Source organism: Notamacropus eugenii, chromosome 1 (assembly GCF_028372415.1).
Source record: "Notamacropus eugenii isolate mMacEug1 chromosome 1, mMacEug1.pri_v2, whole genome shotgun sequence".
NCBI classification, from domain to species: Eukaryota; Metazoa; Chordata; class Mammalia; order Diprotodontia; family Macropodidae; genus Notamacropus; species Notamacropus eugenii.
The window spans coordinates 301012783-301034050 of NC_092872.1; the positions used below are offsets into that span (position 1 = coordinate 301012783).

Below are 21268 nucleotides of genomic sequence, written 5' to 3' on the forward strand. Positions count from 1 at the left end.
AAGTGACTGTTGTTGTTTTAAATACACAGAAGAGAGGTGAAATAAGTTCAAAGTGAGCCACAAACAGGATAGCTTTGAAACTAATAATATTCATAAAGCCCAGCCAGGGACTCAGATTCATACTCCATGTACGTAGCAGCCACACCCCACTTCTCTCTTGCTCTGAGCTGGCTCAGTCACCCCAACCTACTTTCATGCTGGTTAGCCTAAGGATTTCCCCAGAGGAGGAAGGCTAGTTACTCAGCTACAACTCAAATTCTCTTTCAAGTTCCTAATAGCAACTGATAGAGAAAGGGAATCCATTCCTACTATTAATCATTGTTGTTCCTGAATCTCTACCAGAGTGCTTCCCTGTTTACACAAAATCAGTCACCATGATATCATGGACTCAATAAAACATTTACTTGATAATAAAGTGAGATGATGAATATGTATAACGTTACTAAATAAAAGGCAAAAGCAAGAATAATTAAATAGTAATTAAGTAATAATTAAAATGTTTGCCCATAAACCTGGGTCACACTCTGCTATCAAAGCACACAGTAGATGTGAGGGAAAATAGGCACACACCTAGGAGGGGGGCACATGGGTAGGAAAACCCAATTGGAGCAACTCAAGACTGCGAATGGCCGACCCCGATGTCTTAGGTGCTTTTAGGGAACAATCTGCACCAGACTGGGCAAAGCCGTGTCTTTGCTGTGTTTCTCCTGCTACTCTCAGGCCACTGAAAGAATAACAAACCTTTAGCCTAGGGTCACAGCTGCACAGTGCCGACACACACAAGGGCTGTGCTCTTTCTGGAACAAGGAATTCTCTTAAACCAGAGAACTTCCAAGCTCCTCAAATCTTCTTGGAACTCTTAGAGGAGTTTCTCCTAAGGCCGTAAATGGTGATTGCAGGCAACGAATAAATGTCGGACTAGGCATGATCTTGTACATATAAACACGAAACATATACATTATATATAGTTCATATTTGTATCCATACACATATACACGGACACATATACGTAAATACACATGTATTTACCATATACACATAGGTAGATAGACAGATATAGATAGATGATAGATAGGTAGATAGATGATAGGTAGATGATAGATAGATAGATGATAGATAGATAGATAGATAGATAGATAGATAGATAGATAGATAGATAGATAGACAGATAGATAGATATAGATAGACGGACAGATGGATAGACAGATATGGATGTAAATATATCACAGAAAAGTTGGCCGTATTGCTTCCCTTACACGATTTCCATCATCAAGTAGGCTGTATTTCTTTCTTTTCCCTAAGTCACATAATAGCTGTAAAAGCTGTTTGACCCAGCCTCGAAATGTCCTTATCCCGCAAGACCCAAATTCCAAGTTTCCCCGAGAGCTTCCCCTGCAGAATTCTGAAGGACTCCCGGTCAGGGCCTACGGAGCCACGTAGCTGCCCGCAGCATTGCCTGATTGATTTGACACCCTGGATTTGGAGATTAGCAGACACTGCCTACAGGCACTTACTTAGACCTCCTACTGCCGGTCACGCATCCCATGGCGCACTACGGTATAGGAAGGCCCTAGCTATACGAATTCTTCCTACGTCGGTGACGGGGAAGGCCCCGAGAATGACGCAATTTTCCTGCGCCAGGGACAGCAGAAGGCCCTCCCTTTTCTGCTTTCCAGTCCTTTCAGTGGCCGCCATTGTCCTTTACGGGGAGTATCCCCTGCTTGGGCCCTTGGTTCTGGGTGTGCCCCGCAGCCATGCCGCTCTACGAGGGTTTGGGGAGCGGAGGGGAGAAGACGGCGGTAGTGATCGACTTGGGTGAAGCCTTCACCAAGTGAGTCGGGCAGGAGCCGCCACTTTGATTTCATTGTTCGCGGGCGACCCGGCTTCTCCCTGGGGTCCCCGCGTCCCTCCGAGGATGGGGGCCTTTGGAGGACGGGGAGGAGGACCCAGGCATAGTCCCCGAGGGTGGCGAGAAAACGAGTTCGAAACTACCCCGTTTGGGGGACAATTGGTTCCTTAGTCATTGGGAAGGGGGATGACAAAACTGATAATTAAATTCATTAATCGTTGAATAAGTGCCTTCTGTGTGCAAGGCACTGTTGTAAGCGCTGGGGATACAAAAAAAGAGGCAAAAGACAGCCCCTGCCTCCAAGGCGCTTACAGCCTAACGAGGCCGACAACATTCAAACAAACATATACAAATCAAGCTACCTACAACATAAATAGGAAATAATTAGCAGAGGAAGGAGAGCCACTTCCGCTGACCTAGGTTTTTAGGAAAGAAGAAACCCAGTTGTAATGCTGGATGATAATGCAGCTCATCAATTATTTACCTTTTAGTTAATTTTTATTCCGAACTTAGACACCCCAAAGTGGATATTACCTTGTATTTGGTAGAACAGAAGAGGATTGTAAATGAAATTTCTGATCTCTATTGTGTTCAGCCTGATTTTGTTATTTAGGTATATAAGCTAAGCTGCTTGCCTTTCTTTCTGCCTTTTCTCCTTATCTCAGCATTGGTTTAAAAAGATTGATATCAATTGCTTGTTTGCGTACTAAGCAGTCCCAGTCTTTCCCACCTTCTCATTCCCTACTGATTGGGGAAAAAAAGAAAGCCCTCTCATCAAATATTCATGCTCTACCTGTGCTAGATGCTGAGGATGCAACTAGACACTTGGCTCACCTGCTCCCTTCCTGTCAAGGAACTTATTAAGGAGACAGGTCTGAAAAGATTGCTAGCTAAACTTTAATGTCGGTGAAAGCAAACATCTTGTTATTATTCCTCTGTCTTCCCCAGTTATGTCATTTAATAGAGGATCTTTGAGAAAAGTTAATGGTATACATATTTTTTAAAATGGGGAGGAGGGAGAGTGCACAGAGACAGTTGTTGGAGAGCTTGAAGCCTGTGATCATAAGATGACGTGAAGTGGCTTCCAGCTCTGGATCTACCATCTTACGTCTAAAGGAATTGGGAGAGAGAATGATACTGGTTCCTAAAATGTTAAGCTTGAAGAAACCTTAGAAGTAATTTAGTCCAAGTCCTTTATTTTATAGATTAGGTGACTGAGAGATGGGAAGTGTTTTGCATTTAGTAGTTGAGTTGGAATTCTAGTCCAATCCAAGCCTCCTGTCTCCTACTATAGTGTTTCCACTTTACCATGCTGCTTAAGGGAGTATATTCTTGTACGTTTCTAAATTCTCCACAACTCCTAATGCAATAGTGTAAGTTAATTAAATAGTTCTTGAATAGACAGTGAAAGTTCTATGGAATGTGGAGAAGAGAGCTAACTAGAAGTAGTGGAGGTACGCCTGTCATCAATGATGGTGACTTTATGGAAAGGATATACTTAAGAAATATTAAGAAAAGGAATCCACAGGAGACCATTGTGCACACTGCATTGCTGTAATGATGATCAGCTGTGAAAGACTTGGGTACTCTGAGCCACACAGTGACCCAAGACAGTTTCAAAGATTCATGATGAAAAAGTGCTATCCACTGCCAGAGAGATCTGATGAACTCTGAGTGCAAATTGAATAGTTTTCTTACTTTCTTTATGTTTCATGCTTTTAAAAAAAAGATGACTAAGATGGAAATAAGTTTTGCATGATTTCACATGTATAATTGATATAGTGTTTTCCTTTCTCAGTGATCAGGAGAGGAGTGGAAGGGAGGGAGAGAATTTGGAATTCAAAATTTAAAAAAAAAAAGAATGTTTAAAATATATAAGTAATAAATTTTTGAAGAAAAGAAAAAATCAGCAAGATAATAATTGCCATAACATATGAAATAAGTTAAGACCAGAAAGTGATTGAAAATCTACATGCTTTGAGGATTTGGAGCATACGAGTGCCCCTAATAAAAGAAAGATGGAAATGGCTAGAGGACGGGGTGATAGGATTTAGTCTTAGTGGCAGTGATAAATCCAAGAAGAGGCTATTACCAAAATCACAGGTCAAGAAAAGAGTTGAATTTAAGGTTTAAATAAAAGTTCAGGATGTTGTCTGAAAGCAGCACGGTTTAGTAGACGGAAGAGCGTATTAGGGGACTTAAAACTGTTTTGCCTCGACCTTTCTGTTGTAGCTGTTATCAAATCATAGAGTTTCATGTGGTTATTTTCACTCATATGTTTTCTTTGTTTTTACGTTGTAAGCTCCATGAAGGCAAATACTTGGTCTCATTTTATCTTTGTATCTCCCGCATCTAGCACAGCAGGATGCATAACATGTTTAAGTTCTGTTTAAACTGAAGTCCCTAATTTTAGTTAAGTCCGTATCTCTGAGCTTCAGTGTCCTCTCGTATAAGGTAGATTTAATAATACTTGGTTAACCTACTGTTGTTGTCCAACACTTAATTAAAAATAAAATAGAAATGCTTTTGTTTTCTTTGGAAGTTGATCAGTAGAGTGTTATTGTACAATAAAGAACCTAAAAGAAGTGAACCCAATCGAGTTTAATTTCTGATCTACCAATGAGTAATTAATAATAATAGTTGACTTTTATTTATTTCTTTAAGATTTGCAGAGCATTTTAAATACATTCTCTCATTTTAATCATTATTGTCATTAGTTTGACAAATCAATGAGACAAAGAGAATAGACATTTTAGTCACTTTTACAGATGAAGAAACTGAGGCTTAGGTTAAGTGACTTAGAAAGTAGATTAAAGTTCATCTCAGAAAAGTTAAGTGACTTGCCCAAGGTCACACCTTCTGCCAGTAACAGTGTGGATTCAAACCCCTGGTCTTCCTGACTCCCAAGTAGCGAGTAAAAGGTTGTACCTTATCCAAAAGTTTTGATTCTTGCTTCTTTGAAATTATTAGAGGAATCCTATTTATAGACTTTAGGAAATATTGTTGATTTGCATTGTTTTGCTGATTGTCATCCATTTCCTTTTTGGGAAATAAGAAAACTAACTCTCTTAATCAGTGTATAAAAATAATGCAAAATGTTTGAAAATATTTTTAATTTATGATTTTCAGGTGTGGATTTGCAGGAGAAACTGGCCCAAGATGTATAATCCCTAGTGTAATCAAGAAAACTGGAGTGTCCAAGGTACTTTAAACAACTGTAAAATAAATATTTTATTGTAAAATATTTAAATTATAGCTTCAGAAAATAACAGTTGGGCTAAATTTTATTTTCACTGCTTGATAGAGGAATTTTGAAGAAAAATTTTATGGTCACACTTAATACTCTAACTTTTGATAATTAGCTCCCTTTGAAAAGCAATATGGCTTATCACAATTACTTAATAATACAATAGAATACAAAAGAGATAACCAAGAATTATTTGGCATAGGTTTGTTTTTCTTTTTTAATATGGAAAAGGTTATCACCATTGTCAAGTAAATTTGCATGATATTTCTTGTTCCCAAGTGAAAATAATATATGATTTAGAAAACTTTTTAAAAATCATATAGCAATTTAAGTTTCCAGCTATTCTCACATAAGCTAAAAATGTAATATGTATTTGTAGTTTCACATTAAAAAACAGAATCCTATAGAATTATTTTTCAAATCATGGGAATCCCACTTGGTTTATAATGTAATTGTGATACAGAAGAAATCCTGCTGACTAGTAACTGGCTGACCACTTTAATCCTGATTTATCTCTGGTACTTTTCTAAATATTTTGACTTTTCACTTTTGACTTACAAAAGAATGAAATAGCTAATAAAATTTTTATATTATCTTTCAGCACCAAATACCTATATTTGTTAACAAAGAACACATTAAACTTTAAGAATTTCATGATTAAGTGAAAGTATAAAACAGATTATTTTGAACTATAAATAAGCTAGTAATAACATTTTAATCTTTTCAGTCTATTAAAGTTGTTCAGTATAATACTAATACAGAAGAATTGTATGCCTACCTAAAGGAATTCATCCACACATTGTATTTCAGGTAAGAAGAGCCTTTTTTCTTTGGTTAGCAGATTTTGTGATCAGATATCTTTCTTTAAATCCATGAACATAATATCTGTCAGTAATATTTGGTTGCTTTGTGTCACATTCATCGGTTCTAAAGTAAAGTTTACCCTCCGAACATCCATTTCTACCTCCCCAATTTCAGTCTTTCTGACAGATTAGGGACTATTGCCAGTTGGAAATTATAGTGGCATGTAGGTAAAAAGGATTGCCAAGTAGGATAGGAAGTATGGAAGAGCTCCCCTTTTCCCAGAGGACTTGAGAATGCAGATATTTTGGACTTGTGGCTAATTGTTTTACTTGAAGGATGGACTAATGAACTGGTTTGTAAACAATCCTGTTTCTACGTTTTAAGTTTGAAAATAATACCTAGTACAAGGAACAGCAGGAAAAGATGCAGACCTCAATGGAGACTTAATAATGACATCCTGAATAATGAGTATGTCAAAGAATATACCATAAAAACAATTAATTATGTGTAACAGTAAGCCCATTTTGCAGCTGCAGCTGTCCTCAAGAAACATCTCTTAATCTCTCTCTCTGCTTTATGTTTCTTCATCTGTAAAATAAAGAGGTCAAACTCAAGGATCTCAGAAGTCCCTTCCAGGCTCTAAATCTATGATTGCCAATAGGTTAGCAAAAGAAAAAGAAGGAGGCTTAATGATCTGAGTAAACAGCTTTTTTTAAAAACTGGAAAATAACTAAATCCAAAATCAGCATAAAAGAGAAAATTTTGGAAACTAAATAATAGGTTGAATGGAAAACAAAAATATATAGAATTAATAAACAGAGTTGGAAAGTTCTTTCTTTAAAAAGACTAACAAAATCAATAAACTTTGAGCTAAGCTAATCAAGTGCAAGACAAATCAGATTGCTAAAAAAAAATGAAGAAGGCAAATTTACAGCAGAAAAGAAATAAAATGAATTAACTGAACCTATTATACACAATTGCATGTTAGAAAATCAAAAACTTAAAAGAAATGGATGATTATTTACAAAATGTAAAATACTTAAATTAAAAAAACATGAAATAGATATCTTAATCCACTCTCAAGAAATGAAATTGTATAAACCTTAAAACAACTACTAAAAGGGAGGGGGAGGTAACTTTGGTCCAACCAGATTTATAAATAAATTCTGTCAGATGCTTAAGGAACAATTAAAATTACATAAATTATAGTCAAAAAACTGGGAAAGAAAATACTATACTAGACTTGTTTTGTGTGACCAATAAGGACCTAACAGCTAAACCAAGAAGAGATAAGGAAAAGAATGGGAACTGTATGTCAATATCACCAATGAGTAATGATGCAAAACTGTGAAATAATCCTAGGAGAAAGGTTACTACAATATAGCTAAAAAATTATTCACCGTGACTAAGTTGGATACACATGCAAACCTACATACATACATGTGTGTATATAAAAAATGTAAATACTCAGGCAGGCAGCACTAATACACTATGAAAGATATGCTTGGGTCCAGTGATTCATTTTGGAATGATCCTTTTAAAAAGTGATTAAAATAACCATTCCTTTTAATCCAAAGATGTCACCAAGAAAATCCATCACAGAAAAAAGATTTTACACACACACACACATTTATACATCTCTTAATAAAATATTTGGTATTTCTACCTGAGGATGCAAAAATGTTCTTTCTATCTTTGCGTGTGTGTGTGTGTGTGTGTGTGTGTGTGTGTGTGTGTTTATAGAGTCATATAATTTAAAAGTATACAGATAGAACAATTTCTCACTCTCTTTCCTTGTACACACACACACATAACACACACACACAAAATATTCATGGCAGCACTTCGCCTAGCAAAATATTGAAAGCAAAGTAAGTGCCCATCAATTGAGAAATGGCAAAATAAAATGTCTTATATGAAGATAATAGAATATTATTGCATTATAAGTAGTTATAGATTCAGGGGATTCAGAGGCATTTGGGAAGAACTTATGTTCTGATGCAGAGCAAAATGAGCAAAATCAATCAAAAGAGACTTAATGACTCCAACAAGGTGAAGAGAAAGAAAAAGAAAATGGAATTGAACACCAATTATGAAGATCAAATTTTACCCTGGAGGAGAGTTAAGAAAATGGTCCTTTCTCCCTTCATGGTAGAGTTGGAAGGCTATGGATGTGCAGAATTGAAGTCCTTTGATGCATAAAAGTACTGTTGTGGGGATTTGCCTTCCTTCCCTTAGCTATTTTGCATGTTACTTTTATTTGCTATTATATTAAAGCACAATTGTAATCAAAAGGTTTTTTCAGGTGTTCTGAGTTTCTGTGCGACTACCCTGAGGGGCTACTTTAGTTATAAACTATCTTATAAATAAGTGAAGTGTCATTTCTTAATGAAGAAGAAAATCTTAAAATACCACTTTTTCTATGCATTTTTGTAATCATTTAAAAATTCACTGTTTTTCAGACATCTCTTAGTGAATCCCAGAGACCGCCGAGTTGTGGTTATTGAATCTGTACTATGTCCATCCCACTTCAGAGAAACACTCACTCGTGTTCTTTTCAAATATTTCGAGGTATCTACTTTTTAATTGAATATCTAGATTATTTTGAAGTAGTATTTTGAAAGAGGAACAATAGAGTATTTTGGTGAGTTTTTTCCACTACTTACAGTGTTGCACTGATTTTTTTTTTTAATGTATACATTGAATAATATATTCAGAAAGATCTTTTGGTAGGATAGATGACAGAGATGAACTGAAGGTTACTTCAGAAATAAATGCTTATCTTGCTTTTAGGATTCTTTCAGTCACCTATTTTAGATCAACACTATAAAATTTGGAATGCTAACAGATTTTTTTGATTTAACTAGTTTTTATTGACCTATTTCAAAACCTCTTTCAAATTCAAAAGGAACACTTAGCAATTTGGAATTTTTAGTGAGTTTCTTTTAAGCCTTTTTATCACCTGTTGATGCTTTCTATTCTGACCCTCCAATTATTTCTTACTTCGAGATTTCAATGGATATAGTTATTCCCTCTCCTAGGGAAATCTCTTCCTCAGTCTCTAGGAATTACCATGGCTGAAAAAACTAATGACCACAATTATGGCTCCTTCTCTAGTGATGAACATGCATGCTTTGATGGGTTTTTAAGCCCTCTATTAGGGAAGATTGAGCATTTGAAGCAGATTTACCTTGAAGATCTTCATCTGCCAGTTATTTTTAAATTTCTTGGTTAGTAGGTATATCACCTAGGCAATATTCTCAGCACCAAGGGCGACTATGAATATGCTGGCATAGTTCTGATTTGCAAAGTATAACAGACTCTCCATATAGAAGGCAGAAGAAAAACATTTATTCAGACACCAGAAAGCCAAATCCATCATAGTCACCAAGAAGTCAATACACATTAGCACTACAGGAGACAAAGCCATTCCCAAGCCTCCCCACAACAAACACACACTCAGGAACCTGTTTGCCTGTTTCTTCTCTCTCCCTGTGCCCTGTTCTCACTAACTTCCTCACAGCTCTGTTCCACCTACTGACCAAGCTCCTCCCATCACATGTGACTTAGGCTTCCGTGTGATGTAAACAGGTCACATGGGCCTATTAATGAATGGAAAAGATCTTCCCATTTAAATTACTCTTACAATAGGTAAAATTCTTTTAGTTTGATATTATAGAAGCATTTTTAAACTTTAATGTCACTTCAGAAATTATATGGATAACCTGCCTAATAATATTAGTTGATTCCGTGAAAATATAATGAAACAACATTACAGAAACTAGTTAGTTAAATAATGAATGCTAAATAACATTGCAGTGGGTTTCATGACTTTATGGTATGGATTTGATTCTAATATATTAATTACTTTAGGACAAACTTATGCCAGATGTACCTATATGTGAAGCTTTAAACAAACCTTGGAAGGTAAGTGGCTTAGTAGATAGAGAACTGGACCTGGAGCCAGGAAGACCTGAGTTCAAATTCAGCTTCTGATACTTATTAACTCTGGGCAAGTGACTTATCTGCCTCAGTTTCCTCATCTGTAAAACAGGAATAATACTAGCAATTATCTCATAGGATTGTTGTGAGCATCAAATGACATATATACTTAGCACAGTGCCTGACTCATAGTGGGCATTAAGTAAATAATTAAGTATGTAGTTGAGAGAATATTTTTGCATCAACAAATAGAAACATCAAGTTTTTTATTATTAGAAGTATTTATAACATCACCTAGCTATTCTACCAACTGGTTCCTTTTTCCATAACAGAAAATTTTTGGTAAGATACAAAAAGCTATAAATCTTGCTAATTAGGCAGATTAGCAAGCAGAAGGCTACTGCCACTTGAGATAGCACAGTTAAAATTTCAAGGGGTTGTCTTTCTTCATAGACTCTCTTGATAGATTTACTCAGGGCACAATTTTCTTATATCACTGCAGTATATTTTTCCTTAGTTAAAAGTAGAAAAGGGTATCAATCTTAGTTCTGCCCTTTTGTAAGGAGATTATAGTATTACTACTCCAATCTCTTTTAGATAGGACATATTTTTTTTAAGGAACAAAAAATGCATAGTTTTTTTTTAACACTTTTATAATTAGTTAGAACCTTTTCATTGTTTACATTTTTAAGCCAGGCTTATAGGACTTTCCCAAAAGGAAAAAAAAATTTAATCCACGTTAATTAGTCCATATCTGAGGAAAACAGACTATTCCCCCTGAACTGTTAGAAACATGTAAGCTACAAGTATAGTTTCTTAAGTCTCCACCTGTTAAAGTTTCAAAGGTTTTTATCACAAATCACAGTTCCTATCTAGATGAAAGAACATAGCCAGTAATTGTTTTGTCTGCCATATATTCCGTGCTTAGAAAGTACCATTCTTTTTTTTTTCCCCAACAGATCTTTAGCTGATCTTTGTAACTCTAGTTAATATGATTAAAACATGCTGGGGAAAAGTGCTGTCACCCCCCCAATTTTAATACGTAAAGTAAGAGTAGAAACAGTTTGGTCTCACAGGAACCAAGGATTTTGGTAATTTGATGTGTCAATTTTATTCTTAACTGCAATGTAATTTTTTTAAATACAGTTTCTTTTACAAATTTTGAATGATGTTTAGTTATTCCTTCATAATTTTGGAAAAGATTTAATGTAACAAACAATATTTGAGAAATGCATTTGGCTTTTTTTTCCTTAAATTTGAGGTCCTTTTCATGGAATTACTGAATTTTAAATTTGAAAGAAACTTCAGCAGCCATATGGTTCAGTCATATTATGGAGTGACTCAGCCTTTTTCATTTAGTCTTTATTTACTTTCCCCCAGTCCACTTCCTTAATAATTCAGCAAGGCATTCTTCTAGGCCAATTCAAAAATAAAACTGTTCCTACCTTCAAGTAACTTACATTCTACCAGGGGGATAGAATACATACATTTAAGTAATCTCTGGAGCTCTCAAAACTAGATGAGTCAGGAAAGGGTTTGCTTAAGAAGTGCAACTACAGTAATACTTTGGGCATTCTAAGAGATGGAGGTGAAGAGGAAGTATATTCCAGACATGGGGGACAACTTATGTAGAGACCCAGACACAGGAGACATAGAGAGGGTGAAGGAGAATAATATTAAGTTACTTAATGTCAATTTCTTGCTTTAAAAGTTGGTGTTTCCTCAGTTGATAAATGGTCAAAGGATAGGAACAGGCAGTTTTTCAGTGAAGAAATCAAAACTACATATAGTCATATAAAAATGCGCCAGGTCAGAAATGTAGATTAAAATAATGTCGACATATCTCATACCTAGCAAATTGGCTAAAATGATAGAAGGAAGAAATGACAACTGTTGGAAGGAATGTGGAAAACTTAGGACATTAATATGCTATTGATGGTACTTGTGAACTGTTCCAACCATTTTGGAGAGCAATTTAGAATTATGCCCAAAGAGTTATAAAACTATGTATATTCATTGACCCAGCAATGCCACTGTTATTTCCCAAGGTGATCAAGGAAAAAGGAGAAGACCCTGTATGTTCTAAATATTTATAGCAGTTCTCTTTGTAGTGGCAAAGAGGAAATTGAGGGGATGCCCTTCAGCTGAGAAATGGCTAAACAAGTTGTGGTATGTAATTATGATGGAATATTACAGTGCTATGAGAAGTGATGAGCTGGTTGATTTTAGAAAAACGTGGAAAGACTTGCTTGAATAATGAAAAGTGAAACAAGCAGAACCAAGAGAATGTTGTATACAGTGTCATTCAAAGAATAATTATGAACAACCAAGTTATTTTGAGTATTATAAATACTCAAATCAACTACAAAGGATCTGTGAAAGAAGATCCTATCCGTCTCCAGAGAAAGAACTGATAGATGCTGTGCATAGTATGGTTTTACATATACTTATTTTTTTTAAATTGGTATAACAGAAGTTTGTAGTTTCTCATGTAATCCTCTTGCTTTTCTTTATATTTTGAAATATTTTTTGTTATTTTAAATTCCCAATAAAAAAGAAAAAAAATTTTAAATATTAAATAATACTGAAAAGACAAGTGGGAACTATATATGGAGGATTTTAAATGTCCCTTCTCACATATATCTCCCTGCTTCTGCATTAGAACCTAGAGGTCAAGAAAAGTTATTTTCCTTCTTTATAATAGCCCTTTTTTGAACTCTCAATAAAGATAAATGGATTAATCAAGTAAGCATAAGACTTTATTATTATAAGTATAATTGGTAAGAATCATAATTCAGTTTTATTTTCTTTTCAGTTCCGAATTTTCTCCCTTCCCTACCCATTGAGAAGGCAAGAAAAACAGTCCATTACCAAAATACAGTTATATGAAATAAATTCCTTCATTAGTCATGTCCAAAAAAAAAAAAAATTTGCTTTAATCCACACTCTGATTCTGTTAGCTCACTATCTGCAGGTGAACAGCATGTTTCATCATAAGTCCTTTGGAATTGTGGTTGGTCATTGTGTTGATCAGAATTATTACGTCTTTCAGAGTTGATTACATTTACAGTATTGTTATCATCATATAAATTGTTCTCCTGGTTCTGCTCACTTCACTTTGTATCAGTTCATACAAGTCTTCCTTCTGAAACTATCATTTCTTACAGTACAATAGCATTCCATTACATTCATATGTCATAATTTATTTAGCCATTCCCCAGTTGATGGGCGTTCCCTCAGTTCCCAATTCTTTGCCACTTCGTATGAAGTACAGTAAAAAATAACTCATTATCAAATGCATCATTTGATAAGTGAAGGAATCTCCTCATGTTGAAACTCAATCTAGACTTTTTTTTTTGTTTTTTTTCTTTAGGTTCCATCTGTATTGCTTGCTCCCAGTCATCTGATGTCTCTTCTTACACTTGGGATTAATTCTGCCATGGTGTTAGACTGTGGATATAGGGAAAGCATGGTGTTACCTGTATCTTTTGCTGTCAGTAAATTCAAGAAAAGATTCACTGGGCAAAAACACTGTTTATTAATATGTTTTTAACTAATTGTAATTGTTTACTGCAGCTGCTTCTCACTGTATTGTATACCTTGTGGATATGTTATAATATGGGGAAATATAACAAAATTGACTGCTAAGTTCACAGGGTCTTTGATTTACTAGAGAAAGATCTCTAGTAGAAAAAGAGGACAATTATCTTATAATTCTTGTGGTTTGAAGGATGTAATTGATATATTTTAAGCTTTACAAATCCCAGAAAATGTTTAAAGAAGGTGGAGCATACATTTTTTTAGGCTGGTATCATAGAGAAATGTGGAAGCCTTTGGATTTTTTGAGAAGAAACAAGAGGAAGGACTTACTTCTTGATATTGTTCATACATTCCACTGATATTAAACACCTGCTGTGGAAAGGCAGCATGCCTGGGGCAATTTGGGATGCAAAGAAGAAAAAGTTGGTCCTTGTGATCATGGAGCTTATAGCAGGGAAAAAAAACATCTAGTCTCAGTAGAATGTGAAGATACAATAAGAAAGGGATGAAGCACTATTGGAGATCAAAAGAGAGAGGGATTTCTTCCAGCTGAGGAAGGATATAGCCCTTTTGAAAAAAATGGTAAACCTATGGTTACATAAGTATAGAGAGATCCAACTGTGCCAGCTCCCTCCACTGATAGAACTTAGCAACTGTTCTGTAACTTAGAATCGTAAAGAGTTGACTAAGGTTTAGGGAGCTTCAGTGTCTTGACTGTGGTCATACAGACAGTGTGTGTGTGTCCAATGTAGGACTTGAAATCAGGTGTTTCTGACTGGCCCTCTGGCCATGATACCCTTGTTATCTTTCACAAGAATAATAAAAGTTTTCAACAAAATATTGATTGAGAATCCTAATGAAATATGTAGGCAAATTACATATTGTTTTTGTTGGTGTCATAAGATATCCTTGACTACTTTATAGATTTATGAAGGTATACCAATTCTGAATTGTTGGGGAGCCCTCCCCCTAGGAGGAAAGGCCATTCACAAGTAAGTTTTCTGGGAAACTGATGTGCGTTCTCTGATGACATAAAAACATGTAGTTTGACATTAATCAATAGAAAGCTCTTTAATATGGAAATTATTTTAATCGTGCTAATAATCCCCCTTTCTGGTGTTATCTTTATAAACAAGAGGATATTTTAATAAAATGCATAACACATAAGGATATAAAAATTTTTTTTAGATCTTTTGCCTCATCTTTTATTCAAAAGATATGTCAAATTAAGTTTAGGATATTAGGTACAATATTCTTGTGTCACTAACTTTATTTTTAAAAACTTCAGGGAGTTGGAAACTCAGCTATTGGAGCAATGTACTGTTGACATAGGTGCAACTAAAGGACAGAGTCTCCCATCAGTAATGAGTAAGAAATGTTTAAATTAAACTAAGCATGTCGAAAATACTTTATGCTTGTTTCTCATATGTATCTCCTTATTGTTATCACCAGTAAGGAGAAGGCACTGTTCATTCTGTAAACCTGAGATTATTCATTTGGGAGCATGTACTTTTTTTTTGACATCTTGATAACTGTTTTTCAAAGTAATTAGTTTCTTTGTAACCTTATGTATTTTGTTTTATGCATTTTTAAAACATTCTGAGGAGTCCATTAGCTTTACCATACTACCAAAAAGATCCATGACACAAAAAAGTTTAAGAGTCACTGATATAGACTGATATGCAATTTCCTTAACTCCAAATTGAAATACAAAGTGGCTCCTCTGCAGTGTAGTACAAATTGACACTAGAAGTGTGAAGAGTCTCTAATAATAATTTACCAAGTATAGCATTGCAAGGCAATTTCATCAGATGTCTGCTAGGGCACCAGGGCCAATGACTGATGAATTTTAAAAGGTGTCAAGTACAATTTATCATTGTGCACATTTTTACTACCAAAATAGTTATTTCTTTTTCTTTTCTTTTTAACAGGCTTTGCAGTTATAATATTTTATTTATATAGAAATATAAATATATTTTATTTTTACCTATTGTAATTTTTTATTCTAAATATAATTTCTCTCTTAGGCTCAATTCCAGAAGTTATTTTAGAAGACATTAAAGGTAATATTTTATACTGGTTTAAACGCTGATTTTTTTCATTCACTCCTAAAATGTTAATTTGGTTTCAGATTTCATAGTACACGTGGGTATATATGCCCAGTGCATACATATGTAAATAAATTGATATGAGTGTAGTTTTCTAGGAAAAAGATTATATGGTACATGCTACCTTTAAAAAAAACACACACATTTATTAAAACTCTAAAATAGGAAGAGTACTTTGCTTCTAATTGGTCTCCCAGATTCATCTCAGTATTCCAGTCCATTCTGCATACATTGCCAAAATAAATTACCTTAGGTGCAGAATTGACCATACAATTCCTATACTCAATAAACTCCAATGTCTTCCCATTGCCTCTGAGATCAAATATAAATTCATTTGGGGTTTTAAAGCCTGAAAACTGGCTCTACTCTTTCTTTCCAGCCCTATTGAACATTACCGTCTCTCCCACACTTTCCTCTCTGTTCCTCATACAGGGCACTCCATCTTTCTTCACAGTGCCTTTATACTGTCCATCCTCCATTCCTGGAATCATGCTATCATTTTAAAATATTTTCTTCTTTTACCAGTAGATTTATAGGGGCCTGTGGCAGTAATTCATGGTATTTTATTGAGGAAATTCTATTATTACACATTTTTTAGAGAACAAATATTTTTATAGGGATAAAGACTTGAAATGACAGTTCGTTTTTTTAGTATTCTTTTTTCCTTACCTAATGTGAATTATATACTGATATTTGATTGGCCCTCTATTCAAGAATTATGAGATTCGGCCCAAGTATGTATATTCTTACTTTGCTATTGCCAACATACTGGAAATGATTTTAACTTTCAGTTTTATTATTCATGCATTTTATCAGAATTTTCCCAGTTTTTTCTCTGTTTGCCGTTAATTCACTGAAAAATGAAAACTTGTAAAATATTTTTCTAAATAATTTATCTTTTATGTGCAACAATACCTCATCATGTTGTGGAAGGGCCCTAGATTTTTGAAGATTGTGCCAGCAGATCTCAAGCTTTGTCAGGTCCTTTCAGGATGGTAAGGCTTCAAGTAGAACCTATCAAAAGATTGTCATCCAAAAAAGTCAGCATATTTTTAAAGAGGCGCATCACCTCAAAGTGGGCCACCAGGTGGCAGACTTACTCAGGTTACTACAATTTATGAAATGTCTACTGCAGTGTGTAGGACTTTTGATCTCTATCAGCGGAGGAAGTACTTAAGTTGATACAATCACAGATTTTTTGAAGTTTTATAGAAGGCTGACAAACACTCTAGGATACAATAATACATATGCTAAATATATGGATAATCATAAAATGATGGAATTTTAGGGATAGATGAGACCTTAATAGATAATCTAATTCAAAATTTTCATTTTACAGGTAAGAAACATAAGATCAGAGGTTTAGAGCTAGAAGGGACTTCAGAGGCTATCTAGTTCAACCCCCTCATTTTACAGATGAAGAAACTGAGGCCCAGTAAGGTTAAGTGACTTACCCAAGGTCACACAGAGAGTAAGCGTTAGAAGTGGGATTTGAACCCAGGTTCTCTGACTCCAGAGCCCATATCCTCCCCACTGTACCAAAATAGTGAGACCTTCAAACCTTAAGTAACTTAGCAACCATACCACATTCCATTCCTATGTATTTCTTATAATTTGAAGGTGGTGGGGATCTTAGAGTTAATTTATGCCAGCTTCTTATTTTATGAAGGAGGAGACAAAGGCCCAGTGAATCTAAATGACTTGCTTAGATTCATACAGCTAGTAACAGAACAGGAACTCAATTGTCAGCTTGAAATCCAGTGTCTTTCCAGAGCACCTTGTTTTAAATTTTCAAAGTGTGTGATTCATCTCCAACTGTAATCAAAGTCTTTTTTTTAGAAATCTGGGACTTTCACTGATAGAACATTATCTGAAACTACTTTCAGATTGTTTTGGGGAGAATAAAATGATAAATATGAAAGTACTGAAAATGTAGGAGAATTAGGTAAATGTGTCAGACATACTTGTGGAGAGTTCAAGTGAATGATTTATTTGTTTTGTCTATGTTTGATTTATTGCAAAGCACACTCATTCACCACTTTTACCACCAAACTGTTCTTTTCTGTTAAGTACGTACTTGTTTTGTGAGTGATCTACAGAGGGGGCTTAAAATGCAGGCAGCAAAGTTCAACATTGATGGCAGTAGTGAGGTGAGTTTGAAGTACCCATTTATTGCTTGTTCAAAGATTAGAAGTCATGATAGCTTTCCTAATACTTCTGTTTATATTTTTAGCGACCTTTACCACCCCCTGATGTAGACTACCCATTGGATGGAGAGAAGATTTTGCATGTAATTGGATCAATCAGGTTGGACATTCTTTTTCTAAGCTGAATAATGAATCAAGCTTGAATTAAAATTTTATTTGCATACTTTTTCATAAGAATTTTATTTATAAGAATTTCAGTATTTTTATAATAATTTAGCTTAGCATCAGTCTTTTAACAACACGATTTTAAGAATCAGAATCTTATCACAGGAAGCACCCTTAGCTACTAGCCCACCTCCCTTATTTTACAGGTCAGGAAATCGAAGGTCTAAGTTAGTCACAGAGGCAATAGCTAGAAACAGAAACAGTTCTAGAAGTTACATGTTCTGATTCTCAGCCTGGGCACTCCACAGCATAGAGACCTGTCATTCATGATTAATTTAGTAAATGAATCTATAACTAGATTTTAGAGCTAATTAGGAATCACATCACCTTTATGTGTATCAAACATTCACCTGCCTATTTATTAAATGTTTATTAAGGGCTTAAAATGTGCCAAATACTGTGTTAAGTTCTGTAGATACAAAGACAAAAATGAAACAGTCATTGCCCTCAAGTATTTTACGTTCTAATGGGTAAAATAGTTTATGTGTATACACAAAATATGTACACAGCATATTTGGGGAGGGAGATCGCTAGTAATGATGGAAATCAGCAAATGCTTTATGTAGAAGGTTTCATTTGAACTGAGTCTTGAAGGAACTGGGGATTCTCAGAAGTAGAGGTGAGGACTCAGAGAACAATGGTATGGGGACTAGCCAGGGCAAAGGTAAGAAGATAGGAGACAGAGGGTTTTATTGTTCTGAATAGCAGGTGAAACAACCTGGCTGCATCACAGAATGAATTGAAGGTTGGTAATGTATTAGAAGACTGGAAAGGCAGAAAGAGTTCAGTTTGTAAAAAGATTTAAATGACAAGAGAGAGGAGTTTATATTAATTGATCCTAGAAATAATAGGGAGCCACTGGAGTTTGTTGAATAAGGAGGTGACTTGGTCAGACTTGTATTTTAGAAAAATCACTTTGGTGACCATATGTGAAGGATGGAGTGAGATGTGAAGAGAGATTTGAGATGAGACCAAGTAGAAGTTGATTACAGTAGTCCAGGTGAAAGCTGATGACCTGAACTAGGATAGGTTCTTTGTGTGTGGTAAGAAAGGGTCATGTGCATGAAATGTGGAGATAGAGAGGACAAGATTTGACAGATGATTGAATACGTGGGTAAGTGAGAATGAGGAGTTAAGGGTGACAGTGAGATTGTAAAACTGGGTGACTGAAAGGATCCTCACCAGTGATAGGGGAGTTCTAAATAAGAATATGTTTGGGGGAAAATATGAGTTCTATTTTAGTCATGTTGAGTATGAAATGTCTATGGTACATCCACTTCAATATATCCAATAGGAAGTTCATGTTGGGACTGTAGTTCAGAAGAAAAACTAAGGTATATTTATAGAGCTAGAAGTCATCTCCATAAAGATGGTAATTGAACACATTGCTGATGAAATCACCAAGTGAGAGGAAGAATAGGACATAACCATAGGATATACCCATTTATAAGTTATTTAAGTTAGGAGGCATGACATGGATGATGAGCTAGTAAAGGAGACCAAGAAGGAATGGTCAAACAAGTAGAAAGCGAACTAGGGGAGACCAATGTCATTAAAACCCAAAGAGGAAAGAATATCCAGAAGGAGTCAGACAATCAAAAAGGGTGAAAATTGAGAAGAGGCCATTTAATTTTGAAATCAAGAGATTATTAAGAATTTTGAAGAAAACAAATTAAGTTGAGTGATGAAGTCAGAAGCCAGATTATAGGTGTTTTAGGAAAGAATGAGAGAAAAGGAAATGGAGATAAATATCTATGGCTTTTTCAAGGAACTGAAATGAGAAAAGAGAAGAGATATAAAATATAGTTAGGAATAATGAAATTTATTGAGAGTTTTTTAAGTACAGTGGAGACAGAAGGGTGTTTGTAGATGGCAGGGTAAATAAATGGTTGATAAGGAGAAATTGAAGACAAGGGGGAGAATAAAGATTGATAGTATGGACGGTATTCTCAGGAAGACATTAGGGAGTGAGGTCAAGAGTGTAAGTATTGGCCTTGGCAGGAAGAAGAGCTGCCTTTTTAATTCAGGCTGGAATAAATGAGAAAATATTGAGGGAGGACATCAAGAATTGTGAGATGAGGAAAGAGAAACAAGGAACTCTTTGAAAATGACTTCAGTTTTTTTGATAAAGTTGAAGTGAGGACCTTAGTGGGGGCAGGGGACTACTCTGAGAGGCTCAGGGAAAGAAGAGAACAGCTATCATAGAATGGTAAAGAGAATTGATTTAAGGGGGGAAAAGAATTCCTTACACAGTAAGGACCCAGTTGAGATTAGATGATATATCTTTGTAGTGGACCCAATTAGTATAGTTTAATAACTTCCACCAGTTCTATTCAGCGGCACAATTGATATCCGTGGGAGTAACGCATGGATGAGCTTACTCTTTATTATTCACTAAATTTATTTTCTGATAGTGGCATGTATCCTTTTTGTATTTTACATTTCAGTAATTCAAGACACTACTTATCAGGTGCCTACTATGTGCAAAGTTCTGAACTGAATACTGAGGCTATGAAGACAAAAGTGAAACAGTTCCCAAAGATCTTATGTTATACTGAGGAAATACAGTGTATACAGTGATGAGTAAATACAAAGTAATTTGAAGAAGGAAAGAGCAATTTAAAAAATGGGGGTTTCAGTAAAAGCTTTCATAAGAAGCAATACCCAAGCTAAGTCTTTTGAAGTGAGCCACACATTGGGACAGGTAGAGGTGTGGATAGATTGCATTCTAGGAACAGTCTGGAATGAAGGAATGCAGTGGAACGCAGTGCCCAATGCTCAGAATAATTGATAGGCCATTTTGTCTACAACAGAGGTTCCCAGAGGATGGTTCATGGACCCTTGGGGTCCCTACGACCCTTAAAGTCAGAATTTTTCATAGTATACAAAGACATCTTAGTTTCTAATATAGTAATTATGAATAGATATAAATAGACTTCATAACTAAAGCTCTTAAAAAGATTCTCAAAAATTTTTAAGAATGCAGAGAGATTCTTTACAAAAGGACCTAAAAACTTGAGAACCACTGGTCTAGAACATAGAATATTATGAAATAAATCTGGAAAAATAAGTTAGAGATGTATTGTAAAGGGCTTTGAATGCCAAGGTAAGTACTAGTTTGTATTTTATTTTAGAGGTAACAGAAAGCCACTGAAGAGTTTTGAGCAGGAGAGTAACAAGTCCTGACTTTGCCTTAGGAAGATTATTTTGTCAGCTGTGTGAAGAATAGAAAGGAGTCAGACAGGAAGCAGAAAGACCGTTTATCAGAGGAGCCCATGTAAGAGGTAGTGAGAGCCTGAATTTGGGTGGCAGTGTAAACATAGTCAAGGGGATAGATGCAAGAGAAATTTTAGAGGTAGAATCAATAAGACTTGACAGCTGTTTGGATAAGGGCAATGAGAGATAG

The 21268-nt window shown here is 35.2% G+C and overlaps 1 protein-coding gene across 1 annotated transcript in view; it reads left to right on the forward strand.

Moving 5' to 3' along the window:
• The first annotated feature begins 1562 nt into the window (after positions 1–1562).
• Positions 1563–21268, forward strand: part of ACTR10 (actin related protein 10) — a 32442-nt gene continuing 12736 nt past the window's right edge. The window contains exons 1-10 of the mRNA XM_072629318.1: positions 1563–1831; positions 4979–5051; positions 5824–5906; positions 8363–8471; positions 13216–13323; positions 14307–14374; positions 14671–14750; positions 15410–15445; positions 17561–17640; positions 17724–17797. Coding sequence (XP_072485419.1) covers positions 1755–1831; positions 4979–5051; positions 5824–5906; positions 8363–8471; positions 13216–13323; positions 14307–14374; positions 14671–14750; positions 15410–15445; positions 17561–17640; positions 17724–17797 — 788 coding nt within the window. The 5' untranslated portion in view covers positions 1563–1754. The remainder of the gene's footprint in view (positions 1832–4978; positions 5052–5823; positions 5907–8362; positions 8472–13215; positions 13324–14306; positions 14375–14670; positions 14751–15409; positions 15446–17560; positions 17641–17723; positions 17798–21268) is intronic.